We start from the raw sequence: 17,382 nt of genomic DNA, 5'->3' as shown, positions 1-17,382 counted from the left end.
GCTGGGACAGGGTTCAGCAGTACCCTGATGAGCAAGGGACTGGCAGGGTTGGAAACTGGTGTGAGCATTATGGGTAGTGATACATCTCAAATGTTTGACCTCCAGCTGGATTTTGGGTAAAATTCCACATTATTTACACTATATTAATTCTTAGTAACAATTAGGTGATGGTTTCATTTTTCTGTGTGAATTATTACTAGCCTAGTACTTTTTCTGTGGATTTTGTTTCCCCGGTGTGTTTGACGTGCTCCCTTTTCACATCCATATCTCTGGTCCGCATGACAAGCTTGTGGGTTGTCAGTCTGCTTTTCATGGCAAGCCCTGAAATCTCATGTGTCAGTTTTTCAGACTTGGATGCTTCTGTGAGGAGGAAACAATGAGAACTACAATGGCATCCCAGTCCTTCTTTATAAGACAAACAGCTGATCATTGGTGTATGTCTCCAGTGTCTTTGATCAGCATAATATCTTGAAGCTAAGAAAAAACTTGGGGTAATAAAAATACAAACAAATCCATAAATCTGTTATTTAAAAATACCTGTTCTGCTACAAGTTTCTCCTGTTGTTTTTTTGTGGGGGTTTTTTGTTGTTTCTTTTTCTCAGAGCCTTTATTTGCCATCTTCAGGATGTTTATGAAACTTGACCATTTTTTTCAGTACTAAACTGATTTTGTGGACCACTAAAAACTGACTATTAAAGGATTATATCCTAATTATGTTAAGTGAACCCTGATGTTGGTAATTTGAAGCTGTCTGCCAGCTTGTTTGCTGCAGCTGGTCATTCCTGCCAGATGTTGTTCATCAATGCCTATGTGTCAGCCTCCCCTTAATGAAAGGGACCCAGAGCCTGGCCATCCTTAGGTTATTCACCACATACAACTCAACTTTGTGTTTCCTTGCTCAGCCCAGCTGCTTCCCAGCACGCTCTGTCCTCATGTCAGGAGGCTGAAGCAGGACCTGCTGCTGCTTTTCTAGGAGCTGAAGGAGGCAGGGCATCATCCTTCCTGCTAAAGACCGTGGTGCTGGCCACAGCCTCTCAGTAACTGCTCTTGGTCTTGTGGGATGGGAAGAAGGAATGGGGTGCTGCTGGATAATTGGTGTGGTTGTGGTGCAGGTGGAAGGAGAAGAGAGAGAGGTTTGTGTGGTCACTGTGTCTGTGGCCCTGCGTGAGGTGGGAATGGAATTCTGGTTTCTGCTTCCCCATATTGTTTGCTGCCTGGCTGAGTGGTGAGGAGGCTCTGCTGAAGAAAGAACTGGGTTACCAAGGGAGGAGAAGCCCATGGTATTTACTGCAAGGACTAGGAAAAATCATGTTTCCATTCTGTCTTCGAGCTCATACCTTTTGAAAAACCTACAGGTTGGCCATGTACGTGTTGCTCATCTCTCATAAAAGGTTTCTCATAGGGTCTCATTTGAGGTACTTCTGCTATTTCTGGTAGTGGCAGTGGATTTTCACAGCCTTTTTCCCTCTCCTGAAGAAGCAGGGTGTAATTCTGGATACATGGTTTTGGTGTGTTTGCGTTGTTAATTTTGTTCAGATTATTATATTAATATTACCAAATCTCCCTTTGCCTTAAACAAACAGTTATGGCTCCAAAGACTGAGGAAATTGAATATTATTTTGATTTATTTTTATTTACTTTCTAGCTTGGGACATTTGAATTCTCTGAGGATTGTCTTTGGCAGTATGGTTATGTTTGTTGGGTTTTTTTTACTATAAAGAACCATAGAATATCTTGAATTGGAAGACACCCACAAGGGTCATCAAAGTCCAACTCCTGGCTCTGCACAGGACAACCCAAAGAATAACACCATATGCCTGAGACTGTCACCCAAATGCTTCCTGAACTCTTGTCAGGCTTGGTGCTGTGACCACTTCCCTGGGGAGCCTTTTCCAGTGCCCAACCACCCTTTGGGTGAAGAACCTTTTCCTTACATTCAACCTAAACCTCCCCTGTCACAACTTCAGGGCGTTCCCTGGGGTCCTGTCACTGGTCACCACAGGGAAGAGATCAGTCCTCTTTCCCTCACAAGGAAGTTGTAACTATATTGAGGTCTCCCCTCAGTCTCCTCCTCTCCAGGCTGAACAGACCAAGTGCCCTCAGCTGCTGCTCACGCAGCTTCCCCTCGAGGCCCATCACCATCTTTGTAGCCTTCCTTTGGTCACTCTCTAACAGCTTTAACCTTTTTGATATTTTGGAGCCCAAACCAGTGTGCATCATTAGTGAAACTGTAGCATCTAAGCCAACATCCTTACAAATGACCTTGGTAACCACTCTCTCAGAAGGAAACTTGTTTACCCCCTTGTTTTCGATGGAAGTAAGAACGTCCCTGTGATGGGGATTAGTCACTGACATCAGTATTAATAAGAAGGGAGCAAGGGTTTGGAGGGAATATCTCAAATGTTCCTTTAAAATCTAAATAGCATTATTTTACTCTCGCTCCATCAAAAGAACTTATGACTCTACCTTAGGCTATGATTAACACTTATTATTTTAAACAAAATAAGCAAACCTTTTCTCATTAATTGGTTTATACAACTTCTGTGCTTCTGGCTGTGAATTCCATATTAAATACTGTTTGTCTTGAGGTTGTTTTTAATACTAGTCTTTAAATTAAATTTTTATCTCTGGAATCTTGACAGCAGTTGTTTATTTTTCCTTCAATTAATTAGTTTATTATTAAATTTCAGATTCCTTTACACATTTTTTTTTTTACACTGTTTTTCTGTAATCTTTGCTCAGTTTTTGACCTGCTAACTCAGAAGTCCTCAAGAGTGCTCACTGCCAATGCAGGGTTTATAGTTCCTCTCTGTTTTTTCTGACACTGTGTGACTCCACTTACTAAAGAGCAAGAGATCACAGTCAGTAACATCACAGTTTTCTGCTCCCCTTATGTTTTCTAGGAACTTGCTGGAGAATTTCCTATGGATTATAGGCAGCCCCTGATGCTAGTTTTCAAGTGTTGGTGTAGCGTCTGACATTAAAGCTGAGATTTTTTTCCCTAGGGAGCCTTTCTTTTAGCTCCTCATAAAACCTGAAAAATCTTTTTAAAATCACAGAGCTTCAGAAATAACACATGACTCAAAGACAAAAAAGGCAGTGTATCTGGTGCTGTAGTATTAAAAGTTAGATACTGAAATGTGCCAGTTTCCAGTGTCAGCATTAAAAAAGGAAAAAGATTTCTTCCATCTGTCACCAATTCAGAATAGATCAGGATTAGTTTTCAATCTCCTCCTTTTGAAAGTTATCCCAAAGGTCACCGAACTAGCCATTAAAGAGACTTTCTGTTTAGAAGTTCTTTACTTAATTAACCAGTTGTTAGTAATTCTACCTCTTTTCCGTCCCTTGCGGGCCTTCCATAGTTGTTCCTTTTTTTCTGTAATTTCAATCCTAAAATGAAGGCTTATGTTCAAGATATACCTATTTTATAATACCTCAATATAAGTGAAAAAAGCATACTGAAGCATGTTCACAGGAATTATTTCTCTGGATCTTGCAGGATAACAATCTTCCCTGTAAGTGGTAGCTTTTTTTTTTTTTTTTGCCTCTTCAGAGTCCCATTTGGCTTTTCCATCTTGCAGCCTTCTAGTTCATCTAGTGGTGTGCCTGACCACAATGTGCCCTCTCCTCTCATCCTTTACCCAGAAGCTCTGAAGTATCTTGTTTATGTGTAATTCAGGTAATTTCAGGATCAATTGTAAATTCAGGCTCAATTTGCTTTAAGCTCAGTTTCATAAAAATTTTATGAGAAAAACCTAAAACAGCCCAACCCAATTGCTTGTGCTTGGCACAGAAGGTAGCTGTGGCCTGCAAGAGCCCTCTGTGCTGGAGGAGTTCCTACCACAGAAGGAGACTCATCCTCAGGGTCTGCTGTCCTGGTGGAGGTGTGCCCTACCATCAGGGATGGGAACCAGGGCAGCATCAGAGCGTGTTTATCCGAGCAGGATTTCATCCCAATGCCTGAGGTATCAACTCTCCCTTTCAGATAACCTGGAGGCAGACCAGGCAAGGTGGCTGTTGACTGATACACAGCTTACTCCATTTCCTGGAGGGCTTCAGCTGTCCCAGCTCTTAGGAAACTGAGACCATCTCTGCACAGCTGAACCATGCTGTCAATGGACCTGTCTTGCTTTCTTTCAGTGAGATGAAACCTCTTAAGGTCCCTGCCAGCCCAATGTTTTCCCATGGCTCCAAGTTCATATGTTTGATTTTTAGAATGTGTAAGCAAGTCCCATCAGCAAAGCAGCTTTGGAAACAAGAGTGTCTCTGGGTGCTGGTCACACACAGCCTGGGGGTCACACAGTCTCCAAAGTCCTGGTGAAAGAGGAGGGGTTGCCAGCAGGATGCATGTGGGCAATTCTCAGCTCAGGCTGCTAAGCCACTGCGGAGAAAAGGGACAAACATACATTAGCAGTAGAAGTCCTGTGACAAGCTAGCCTGGAAAACAGAGGGCTGTGAGAAAATAACCTGGAAAACAGGGAAGTGGGCATGTGCTGCATGATTATAAATTAGCTGGAATTTCCTTACTTGCCTGGAACATCATACTTAGGTAGATTAAGCTATTGTAGTACATTTGACCAGCGACAAAGATGTGAATAATTTAGATGAGCCAGTGTCTGGCAGAGTGGGACAGAGTCTGAGTTCAGCTGTAGACAAGTATTACTCATGGATGATGCTGTGCGAGCAGCAAAGAAACCAGGGTCACAGATGTCCAGTGTGGACAAAGTGTGGACAACCTTTGCAGAGCCTCTTGTAGTTTGTCAGGCACAGACTGCAAATTATTCTATATTGAGACATTCTCCTATACCCATGGACACCCCCATAGCTGCTGAAAATACGGAAGGCTTTGCTTTTCTGCTAGGCTTAAACTCTGGCTTAGACCGTGTATGAGCTTGGGATAACAAATATATTACTCAGCATTTCCTGAGGGCACTGTTCATGTTCAGATTTTTCCCTTTGAGCCAAGCTCCCAGCTTGACTCCCATAGCCCATCTAACAGATGAATCATCATGGTACCTTTCAATTGAGGGAACACGGCTTATGTGGGAAATATGGAACAACACAGGAGATAACTAAATTTCTCTTGAAATTGTACCAATGCCAGCTCCCAACTATATCTTTATTGGCCTGTTGAGCTGCTTTTTTCCCACTTTATTTCAGTAGCAGAGGTCTTTCATCCGTATATTTCACTGGTTTTGTCTAGAATTTCTTTACATTTCTGTGAAAACCCACTATACAGATCTATATGCGTTTTACAACTTGAAATTAAAATTTAAGCAAAATCTGATTAAACACTCACATCCCATTGTGTCACCTCACAAGAGCAATTCAGAGCAAAACAGAATTTCCAGAGTTAGTATTCTGAAATTTTTCTTTAGAATTTCCAGACTAAGGATTCTGCAAACTCCTCATTTGTTTTCACTGAATATAAGGACACAATTTTCATGAAGGACATTTTTTTTTTTTACAGCTTCAAATGAATTGTATTAAAAAAAACAATTGCCCAAGGCCTTTGGTCATTTTATGTGTATATACTGGCAAGCAGCATTTGAGCATACAGCTCATTCTAACACTAAACACATGATTATAGACAAAAGCAAATGCATTTGCAATGGAGCAAAGTATCTGGGAGCAGCCTAAGAGTGCACTAAGGTTCCTGGACTGTACAAGTGTGCTGGCAAAGGGATTTGTAGCCTCTGCCAGCTTTCCCTTGACTGCAACTGTATTACAGGACTCCTGCCTGCATTGACTCAGAGCCACTTGAACCACTTCCACTTCTTATTGCCAGTCTGGAGTGGGAAAAATAAACCAAAATCAGTGATGGAAAGTGTTTTGCTAAGGATTTGTTGTATCTAAGATATCTACAAACAAAAGGAAGAAGATTTCAATTGTACTTTACAGAGCTTTGCTGGATTAACACTGACTCCTGTATCCATGCAGTTTCTATCCCACCACTGATTTTTGTGAGAGTAAACTGCATGGACTTGGCTACCTGCTTGTGGATACGTGACTTCACTGAAGCGAAGGAGATGACTTATGCCAGGAACAGTGCTTTTTTGTTGTTGTTGTTGTACAGTATTTGCCAGCACGTGAAATGAGTTTTATCTCGTTAGCTGCCTTCTATGTAGAGCAACAGTTTTCTCAACAGGTAATTAATCTATTTGGAAACACCTTCATGACTTGGTGTCAGATGCAGTGTTTCTATCTTTTGGGAAAGTAACCTGTGCCTACATTTTCCTAGTAGGATTCGTGATTTCTGTGTAATTGGATGGTTTTATTTCACAAAGCACAAGCTACTGCTGGCATGTAAACTTCAGGTATCTCTGACCTCTTTTGAACTTGATAATACTGAAGCTTTCTGTTCTTCATTTCAGTGGTGCTTTGATTAAGACTTTGAAAGAGCTGTTCTTTGATGGAATCTTGCATGAGGCATCTCTCTGGAAGCAAGTTAAAACCTGTGCTTTAACATGTGGTGTTTGCATCTTAATCAATACTGAGACACAGTGAATTAATCTGTGTATGGCCCTAAGGGGATCTCCTTGGTATGGGATTACTTTCTGTGCCTTTAAGACCTTACACCTGCAAGGAATAGAAGCACAGGAGCTTGTGGGTGTGGATGGAAGCTCGAATCTGTGCTATACACCTGTGTATTTCCATAAATACAGGCAGGGAAATTCCTAAACAACTCTGGAAGTTAATCATCTGGGCTACTACACTACACATAGGATTATTAACTTGGCTGGTATGAATGAGTAGCATTTGCATTCAGGAGCGTGGCATGATTGACTTGATATTTTCTGCTGCTCAGTTCAGCACAACTCTTGCTGAATACAAAATGGTTGCGTTTCTGTTTTTTAAGGTCCCTTCCAACACAAACCATTCTATGGTTCTATGATTTCTGCAACAGAATATGTATATTTAATTTTTTTAAGCCTTGCAGACCAGATGTAACAAAACACCTGACTGTGCAGGCAGTTTTTAAACAAATACTGACATCTCACCAAAGCACGTGGTTTTTAAACATGAGCTTTAAAGAACTCTGGGGCGTAATGCTCAGCCAGTAAAGAATGAGATGAAAAACCCAGCTTTCCATTTTTAGTACCATCATAAAATGAGTGCAAGTATTTTTACACACAAAGTAAAGACCTATAATGTGAAGATCGTGTCCATTTTGTGCCTTTTTGACCTCCTCATGTACATCTTCCAGACTTCTGAGTAACCCTAGCCCTGCCATACTGCAAGAAGCTCTGCAGTCTGCTGCAGTAGAGCTAAGGTTTTAAATCCACATATTTGGTATGGCTTCAGGTACTGTGGAATGTAAAACTCTGAGGCAAGACACTGGAGGAACTAAATCCAGATGTTACAGACTGACTGGTGGAAACTGGTTGTCCTCTTCTTACACATGCTCAGACTGATCAGCTGCTTGAATATGGGTGGAATTCCCAAACACTCTCCTCTGTTTTAAGGGATAGGTCAAATGTTGAATGAACCTTTTCTTTCCTACCAATATTAAGAGTAGGCAGTGCCTGCAGACCACGGAGTATGCCATCTAGGTTCATTTAATTCATGTTGTTTCTTTGTACACAACACACGGTGTCGTTACAACTTTGGGGTATTTTTAGTTTGTTTGTTTGTTTTTCACTTTTTTTTTCTTCTTTGTTGTTCCATGAAATTTGCCATGCAGATGAAATTGGAAATTATCACGGTGTTTTTAGGGATTTTTTTTTTAAAGTTTTCTATTTCCTAGCAATGTTCAAAAAGTTGGAAATTTAGTGATCTTTGCTGAAATTCATATTTAAGTAAATTCATAGAATCATTTAGGTTGGAAAAGGCCTCTAAGATCATTGAGACCAATTGTTAACCACTTGTTAATTGTCAAGTCTGGCACTCAACCATGTCCCTAAGTGCCACATCTACATGTCTTTTAAATACCTCCAGGGATGCTGCCTCAACTATTTCCCTGGGCAGCTCATTCCAATGCTTTTGACAAGCCTTTCAGTGAAGAAATTTGTCCTAATATCTATTTTAAACCTCCTCTGGTGCAACTTGAGGCTGTTTCCTCTTATCCTATCAGTTATTACCTGGGAGAAGAGACCAACCCCCACCTCACTACAACAGGAAGCATTTAAGGATGTCATTAGGTCATGGAGAAATAAAATCAGAGAGGTGAACGCTCAGTTAGAACTTGATCTTCTTAAAAGATAATAAAAAGTGTTTTTAAAAATACATTAATCACAAAAGGAGGGCCAAGAAAAAATTCCATTCTTTTGTTGGACGCAGCAGAGAATATAGTCAACAAAGACGAGGTACTTAGCACCTTCTCTGCCCCCGTCTCCAGCAATGAGATGAGTTATCCTCAGGACAGCTGGCCTCCGGTGCTGGTAGGCAGGGACGAGGAGCGGCATAGACCCCCTGAAACCCAGGAGGAGGTAATTAGTGACCTGCTGTGCCACTTAGATGCTCACAAGTCAATGAGACTGGATGGGACCTATCCTGGGGTGATGAGGGAGCTGGCACAAGAATTCGCTTTAGGTTTAGGTTGGACAATAGGAAGAATTTCTTCACCTAAAGGGTGATTAGGCATTGGAATGGGCTGCCCAGGGAAGTGGTGGCGTCACCGTCCCTGGAGGTGCTTAGGAAAAGACTGGATGTGTCACTCCGTGCCATGGTCTGGTTGACGAGGTGGTGTTCAGTCAACAGGTTGGACTCGACCTCAGAGATCTTTTCCAACCTAAACTGATGCTGTGATTGTGCGGGAAGACCTCTGTGACGGACACGCTGTCCTGGCCGGCTCGGTGCCCTTGCTGAGGTCTGGCCGGCACGGCGGGTCCGGGCACAGGGCACAGGGCGGGACCCCAAACCTCTCCCCGGGCCAGGGCACCACCAGGGGACTCCCGGAGGCCACGTCGGAGGAGAGCGGGTCGGAGGAGCCCCTCGGGGGGCAGCGAGCGGCACAAGAGACGCCGAAGCCCCGAAAGGATCCCCCAAAGCCCGAGCATCTTCCCCACCGCTGCCACTCTCGGAGAGCCGGGGCAGGGGGATGGAGGAGGAGGAGTCTCTGCCGCGCCCGGGAGCCGCTCGGAGAATGTCTCCGTCCCACTCCTCCTCCTCCTGCCCCTTTGCCGCGCAGCCCCGGGCCGGGAGGAGCCGCCGTCCGGAGCATGGGGAGCTGCTGGCTGCGCCTCGCCGCGCTGCTCGCCCTGGGCGCCCGGCCCAGCCTGGAGTACCAGGGTAGGGAAGGGCACGGGATGAAGGGAGGGGACGGGACGGCGGGGCTGGGAGCCCCCAACCCCAGGGGCGCGGGGAGCGGAGCCGTCTCGTCCCGCCGGGCCGGGGAGGGGGCGCGACATGAGGTTCTGATACAGAGATGTCAACACAGAGGCTCCGCTTTCCCCAGCAATCAGCGCTCACCTCCTTTTCCTGTGCCAGAATTTTGCAGTACCGTAAGCTCATACTTTGTCAGAATCTCCCTTCAGGGTTCTTATTAGGAGTGTTGGAAGCCAAATGATCCATTATTTTAGTAACATAAAAAATACACTAAGGTAGACGAAGCAATGAGTTACCAGTCCTGTTTCCTGACATACTTTATTTCACACTCTAAAGTGCTCTTTGGGTTAAAGTCAGTTTACAGAAGCTGAAGATATGGCCTTATGCACCAAAAAAAAAAAAAAAAAAAAAAAAAAAAAAAGTTGTTGTAAAATGATTTTCTAAAATATCTGCTTTTAATCGCTCCACTAAACCATGTCCCTAAGTGCCACATCTAGGTGTCTTTTTAATACCTTCAGAGATGGTGACTCAACCCCTTCCTTGGACAGCCTGTTCCCATGCTTTTGACAACCCTTTCAGTGAAGAAATTTTTCCTAATGTCTATTTTAAACCTTCCCTGGCACAACTTAAGGCCATTTTCTCTTATCCTATTGATTTTTACCTGCAAGTAGAGATTGACCTACCCCTCATTACAACGTCCTTTCAGGTAGTGGAGAATAACGAGGTTTTCCTGCAGCATCCATCTCTCCAGGTTAAAAACCCCCAGCTCCCTCAGCCACTCCTCATAAGACTTGTGTTCCAGACCCTTCACCAGCTTTGTTGCCCTTCTCTGGACATGCTCCAACATCTCAATGTCTTTGTTGTTATGAGGGGCTCAAAACTGGACAGTCACTGCCCTGTTCCTTCTGGCCACACTATGGCTGATATGAACCAGCATGTCATTTGCCTTCTTGGCCACCTGGGCACACACTGGCTCATATTCAGCCACTGTTGACCAAATTGGTGCTATATTTGAGACTTCAAATTTCAGTAGATCATGAACTAGAGCACTGACTTTTGCTGCAAATTTTTACAGTATCTACCTCAATTTTATGTAACCCTTATAAACCCTGAGCAAAGAGCATGAGAAGGAAAAAGAAGGATGAAGAAATTCAACAGTGCAAATCGACAAAATAGTATCCCCTAAAAGTCTGGATTTTTATTAACAGATTCTGCAGGACTGTAAGTACAGTAGTTATGAAACTCTTCAGCCTATCTGGTGCTAAACTAGGGAGCACACCTCTTCTGTTCAAAGAAGAAACCCCTTATTGCAGGCTGAGTGCTGTAGCCTCTTGTGCCTAAGTTCCTGAACTTGTCCTGTCACAGGGCAGTAAACTAAAAAGTTTCCAACTGGTTTAATGAACTACACTGTTGCTGTCTGTTGTTCATGCAGGTAATCCCAGCAACCTGGGTCAAGGTTTTACTGCAAATAACTCTGTGAAGGTTTATTTGTGGTTGCAGGCTTTGATGTTATGTTTCTCACTTAATAGTGCTTTGTTTTTCCTCTTAACCTTTTTTAGAAGAAACCTTTAATTCTTCTACTGGCATTGTTTTTCTTTTGTGCTTTTCCCTAATTGTTTTAAAGCTTGTGTTGTTGCTGCTTGCCAGAATTAAATGATCCAGTGAGAAAACACCTGATTTCAGTTTAGAGAACCTGCAAAGTTTTTTTTTGTTGTAGAATCAAGGTGGCTGAGCAGTTAGTAACAGCTCTTCCACTCTGGAGATCTCTGAGGTCATAAGGTGGAATGGAAAGCTTGTTTTCCAGTTAAAGTCCATGTAATATCTGAAAGGTTTTACTGTGGAGGTTACTTACCTAGTAGAGAGGTTTTGTCTGCTATGGCCTGAATTGGTGTGCCTGACATGTTTGGTAAAGTTTGGGATCTTGTCTGGAATAGTGTCTTTTTATCTGCTCAGGGATCCATGGTGCACAAAGCAGTAATGTACTTAAGAGAGTCAGGTTTTGAGCAAAACCAAGGGACAGCAGAAGTCCTGTTAAAATTTAATCTATCTTTTGTTTTCTCTGGCTCAGCAAAAACAAATTGTTAGTGACTTATGTAGTAATGGAAGTGCTCTCCTCTCAAAGCTTTTGCTGACTTAGTAACCATCAGGCAAAGGGAAGGATGATAAGATCCTAGAAATACAGAAAGTATCTTGCTGAACACCTGTTTTGCTCAACACACGTGTTGTGTGCAGATGTGAACATGCCATGGTAAGCCGTGCTCATTCAAGAATGCAGCTCTGCTTCCTCCCCTTTCTTTTGAGCTGACCAAGGTCCCTGGCCAGGAGAGTGAATGCTGGGTTGTGAATGTGGAGTTGGAGCAGTGGGGAGAAACTGAGAACAGCAGCCTCCACTGGGTCGTGGTGCTAAAGCAGAGGCATACTTCTTAAAATGTTTGGTGTTGGATGTAAAATTCTGTAGTCAATTTTGGGTGGGTTTAGCGTAGAACAAGTGGGCTCCTTGACGCTGCTAAAATCACTTCAGGAGATACTCAAGTGTTTTGCTGAATGAAAATAGGCTTGGAGTCTAGTGTTGGGACATTTGGGATGGATTTGACAACCCCAAAACACAGGCAAAACTGATCCTGAAATGGTCTGATTTTGGTTTTGCACAAATGAGTAAGTTTTGTGTATTTGAGTGTCCCCTTTAGCTTGCCAGTTTGAACAGTAAATGTTTCATCTTAATAATGAATTTCTCTCGTGCAAGGACTTTTATTTTGTCAGAAGGCTTACTGGCTTACTGTCATAGCTCCTCCTGCCTTGTCTGGCAGTCCTATGCTGGGTTTATTCTGCGCAGACTACTAAGTTCACAGTGACAGACGTCTGCTATGTGTTTTCTACTAAAATTCTTACAGTTTCTTTAAGAATCTGCACCCTACTAAAATCTATGTAAATAGAAATATTTCCTACATTTCCTACATTTCCTACATTTCCATTTATACAGTTATAAAGATATTTGCTGTACATCCCATTTATACAGTTATAAAAATGTAGTGATATTTTGTGAATGAAGAATTCTTTTTTCCCCCAAGACAAACAGAATAATGTAAGTCATAGATTAAATTAAAAATGAAAGCGTTACTTCATGCGTTTTGCATGCCATCTACCAGACCAAAGTCTACAGCTGTTTTGTACAGTAACCAGCTACACCCTGAGCCATGATGTGGGACATCTGCAAAGCAGCTCGTTCTTGTCATTCTTCCTCAAATACCCAGTTTCTGAACTGTGATGATTTTAGCACTTCCAACGCAGAACAATGCTTTGTCCTTACATGGCTCAGTAGCCAATTTTGAGCGTTTGTGAAGCAGAAGCACTTTGATTTACAGCCGAGAAAACGGAGATGAAATGGTGATTTGCTCAGAGTCACTGGTGGGGTGGCACCAGTGGGGAATGAGGTGCCAGGTCAGGCCTGGTGGCTGCCAGGAGAGCCGTCTGCCAACATGAGATGGCTTTGTTGGAGGTCTGCTGTGTAACACGGGTGTACAGCCTGGTGTGGGTGGGTGAATTTGGAGAGTGCCAGGTCCAGTGTGTGTGTCCAGTGCCAGAGTAAAGAAGGTCATGTGGAGACAGGAGAGAATCTGGCACCTCTGGGCGAGGTGGTGCTGCTGTGCCCAGGGCAGTGATGTGGTTGGGGTGTAGATACATCCTACCAGAGCCAGCCCAGCTCTTCAGGGGCAGCCCTTGGGGTTAGGTTGGTTCTTCATGGCATGGCCCAAGGCTGGTGGGTGATGCCCAAACTGTCCTTGGTGCCCCCAGCTCACGCAGGCTCTGTTTGTGTCAGCTGGTGAGCTCCCTATGGGAGCAAGACTGTCCCAGAGCAGGACAATGACAACCTTTCTTGTGTCCTCAAACCAAGCCTGTTGTGGTTATTAATCAAACATTACTTGTTAAGAAAGAGACACAACTCACTTCTCATTTTGAGCTAGAAAGTGAGCTGGAAATTGGAGATGTCAAGCTCCATCAACAGAACCTTGTTCCAGGGCAAAAGTTATTCAATGAATGACTCTTTAGGCCAGTTTTTGTTAGAAGACTTTCAAAAACCATTGCTACTTCTTTTCTAAGGATCATTATTTCTTTCCTAAGGAAAGGTAAATATGTAAGAGCTCACATCATTCTAAGATTCACTTATTTTAAATGCTAAAGTCACTGCACACTGAGGAAACAGCTTTATAACCCTCAAAGTGAGTGATTAGCTAAGAGTATCCCAGTTTTTGACAGAAAAAATGATATTTAAGAGAGATGTTAATTTACATATCAAGGTCTTCACAAAGCCCTCAGGGACCACAGCTTGCTCTTTATGCTATACAGTCAGGCTCCAAGTGCAATAAAGTTTGGTTTTATGTTCAGAAGTTTCTCAGATGTCAGTGTTTAGGCATCAAAAATTCAACCACAACAATAAGTACAAAAAGTCCAGAGAAATGGCCTCCAAGTGATAGGAAACCTTTGTTATATGTAAAGGACTTGTTTTCAGAGGACAAGCTGTTGAGAAGTTCACTTGATCAGGTCTCATCTCAAAGCTTTCTGAAAACTGATGTGAGGATTCCCAGTGATGACAGCAAGCTTTGAATCAGGCCCAAGGTGAATTGTGGGGGTTTGTTACTTTTATAGCACAACTCTCCAGATTTTTCACATTCACATAACTGCAGTTGTAGTGCAAGAATTTGGTCTGATGTGAAGTGCACGGATCCGCCGCTTCCCTGCAGTTCCCTGAAGGAGCTGCCCAGTGCTGCAGGCTGGTGGGTCCTGGGTGCCAATAACGTGATGAGAAGGGTCCTGGGAGATGCAGAGTCTCACCTTCAGGTGGTCAGAACCCTCATGAGCAGTGCTGTGGCTGGTGCTGTGGAGGGCACTACCCTTCTTTAGACCAACCCTTTGCACTAAAACTACTCCTGTGAAGCAGCTACAGGTACACAGCTGGGTTTGCTTGAGTCTAATAGAGTAAGAAATAAAGTTTCACTGTTTTCTGTGCAGTTTATTTTGTTGTTTTTTTGGTTTGGGTTTTTTTTTTTTTTAAATAAGAAGTGGAGTCTAGCAGCAGATGTTGTGTCATTTGTGCATGAAATTAGTAGCTTATTGAGGTACCTAAATTATTTAATTTTGCCTAACTTTAAGCAGCAGCTTGTACAGACCATGGTCTCATATGTCAGCAAATGGCAGTGAAATACCCCCATAGCTGTAATTTGAGATACCATGTATGAGGAGCTCCTGTGGTGTAGTGCTGAGCCCCCAGTACCCGTCTGTTGCATGCAAGGTTTTTAGAAAGGTTTTTCAAGAAAGGAATTTTCATGAACCGTTCTGTAGAAAGGACTTACATAGAATTTAGACTAGACTTCATGCTCTGAAGCCACTGATTTTAAATAAATGTTGTTTAGGGATATTTTGAAGACTTTCTTACCAACTGCTGGGTTTTACTGATGAATTACTTGAAGAGTGGTGATCCAAATGGTTTCTGGTTTTTAGATAGGAGTTTCTACCTCTATTTTAAGTTTTTAGTTATTGGACAGGTTTTTGAAAGTATGGAACTATACTGTCTCTTTTATTTGAACAACTCCATACAAATCTTTGAAACCAAACTGAGTTTTTGATCTGAATGTAACTTGTGTTTGCAGGTAACGTACCTCCCGGTTCTGTTCTTGGTGTGAGGATCATACAGGTTAAAGAGGGTTGCACTTGAGTTATGCACATGTCACTTCTGCTATTTGGCCTGATGGCTGTTAACAGCCACTGACACTAAAGAACCACTTTATAGTGAAACCTCTGATGTGCCTCCTCACCTGTACCTGCCCTGTTCTCTCTGCTCAGTAGATCAACTACATGGCAGCTGGGCTTCCTATAACAGAGGAGCTGTGACTTGACCCATGCAACTTAACATTGCTCTGAGAGCACCAAGAGAAATTTACCATTTTACCTGATTATCAAATCAATTTGCCCCTTCCAGGTTCACTATAAACTGGGTCTGCTATGACTGAGCTTCAGAGAAGCCCACGCTGATGACATTGCATAGATTATTGCATCCTAATCTTGCATGTCTTTTCTCAAATCTCTCTTTTATTCTTAATTTATGTTTCCTTTCTTGCTGCATTTTTTTTTCTCATATTTTGTATTGTAGGATCGGGATACTCACCCCTTGAAGATGACGAGGATGTGTATGCACGCAATAGATATAAAGGTGAATGCTTTGCTCATGTGCTAAAGAGGATCAGCTGGTTGCTGAGAGAAAGCTTCGTTCTTTTTCTTTTCCTGGATTAGAAAATCTTGGTGATCCAGCTCCATGGTTTGTGTCATGGATTTTTATACCCAGATTTAATTTCTACTGTTTTTAACAATGGAAATTAGACCAAGTACTGATCACAACTCTCTTATGCACCTGAGTAAGTAACTTCTGCCTTGCCTTTGCTCCTGGAAGATCAGGTTGTTAAATCATGAAAATCAGGAAGAGCTTCTCTTTCTTCTTCATACATCCCAACAAAACCATGAATGATAAGCTGACTCAAACCCTGGGCTTACTGATGGTGATGTACAGAAGTATGTGCAAGAGAACCTGATTTTCATTACTTTCTTTTTTTTTCCACAAAGTTCTTTGCATTTCAGGTTAACCTGCTACCTGAAATGCCAATGAAATGTGTTTAACAAATGAATGGATACATTAAAAAAAAAATAGTAGCTGGATGAATGAATGGACTGGCATGTTTATAAAGCAAATTCAGGTTTTCTTCCTTGTTCTGGAAGACTTTGCCATTCAGCAAGACTGAAACCTTTTTTTGCCACTACCAGTAAATCTTCCACTTGCTATGTCCATTTTCTTAAAAAGTCTACTTCTGTCTCAATATCTCTCTCCTCTGCCAAAATCCCTCAGGAGACTAGATGGTAAAGAAGCTTGGCATTTAATTTATCACTTTAAATGGCAACTGTGTTTTTTTTAGTAAATTGATCTGTGGACATGTTAGAGTTGTAGTAATTTTGATTACTTGAAAGTAGTGGTCATTAGTGTCTTGTTGAATGTTACTGATTCTCTGCAAAGAATCAATGGACCATGTAAGAGGTAAGTCATAAAATAATTCAGACATTTATGAACAACAAAGGGGAAAGTACAGCTGTTATGGCTATGTTGCTGTTTTCGTAAATGTCTCATGTTCCTTCCAGTAAAATACTTCAGTATAACATTTTGCTTTCAAACACATACACAAATAGTTCTCTAAAGCTTTATTTAGGTAAACTCAATTTTGCTTTGCCTTTTAACATCTGGTCCTCTGCAGACACATAAAATTCCAGAGACCATGAAGATAAATCAATGCCAGTTCATGCCAGGGCAGGCAAGTAGTTAAAATGTGGATTCTTTATAATTTCCTTTTATATGGTGTTCCAAAATGAATTATACTCATGTCAGCCAAAATGTCACCAGGGTAAGTGAAACATAATGACTCATTCACAGAGATATTAAAAACTGCCCCAAGTTTGGAAGCACTCCTGCCAAATCTTGAGGAACAGACAATGTGAATCTAGGAGTGTAAAGCATTGGAGTAGAAAAGGCTCAGTCTTCATTAGCATACTTCTTTATGTTGGCTTTGAGGGAAAGGGGTGAAGAAAGACAAAGCAAGAAAAATGTGCTGTGTAGCAATGTTCAGAACTTCTCCTCAGATGTCCAGTCCAGCATTTTGGGTGTGACCCATTGCTCATCAAATTAAGCTTCCCAGTAACAAATAACTAAATGGATTTTCCTAACTGATAGTAATATACATAAGCAGCATTGGTTTTCTTCTTTGCACACATACTCACTAAACAGTGCAAGCAAGCACACAAATTCATCCTCTTTGACATCTGCAAACAAAACACTGCAGTTTACTGGGAGGGGTGAAAATAGACCTCCTACTAAACCCTTTTGTCTTCATCTGGATGTTTTTCCACTTGCTCAGCTTTCCAGAGAAACGTCGCCAAGATTTTCTGTGCCCACAGCATTTTTAAAGAGTTTTTCCCTTCCTCCCTGGTGAACCTTCAGCTCTGTTGGCTGGTGTACCAGCAAGCAACAGTACAGCTGGTCACTTTGCATGCTGCTTGTGAAGGAAGTGCTCAGCTGAGGCT

At 42.3% G+C, this 17,382-nt stretch overlaps 1 protein-coding gene across 4 annotated transcripts in view; it reads left to right on the top strand.

The window, feature by feature from the left end:
* The window catches only part of SRPX (sushi repeat containing protein X-linked), a 45,779-nt gene that overhangs the window by 10,863 nt on the left and 17,534 nt on the right, over positions 1-17,382 (top strand). Inside the window, exons 1-2 of one of the 4 annotated variants that reach the window (XM_050332048.1) lie at positions 9,106-9,231; positions 15,413-15,472. The exons of 1 other annotated variant lie outside the window; for it this stretch is intronic. In XM_050332048.1, coding sequence (XP_050188005.1) covers positions 9,162-9,231; positions 15,413-15,472 — 130 coding nt within the window. In that variant the 5' untranslated portion in view covers positions 9,106-9,161. Of the gene's footprint in view, positions 1-8,340; positions 9,232-15,412; positions 15,473-17,382 lie in introns of those variants that run through there. 2 more of the 4 variants (XM_050332049.1, XM_050332050.1) reach the window with 2 other exon arrangements.

This window comes from Myiozetetes cayanensis, unplaced genomic scaffold, assembly GCF_022539395.1.
Source record: "Myiozetetes cayanensis isolate MyiCay16 unplaced genomic scaffold, myiCay2020 scf5-8, whole genome shotgun sequence".
NCBI classification, from domain to species: Eukaryota; Metazoa; Chordata; class Aves; order Passeriformes; family Tyrannidae; genus Myiozetetes; species Myiozetetes cayanensis.
The sequence above is the reverse complement of the archived record's forward strand: the minus strand, read 5'-3'. Positions and strand labels throughout refer to the sequence as shown.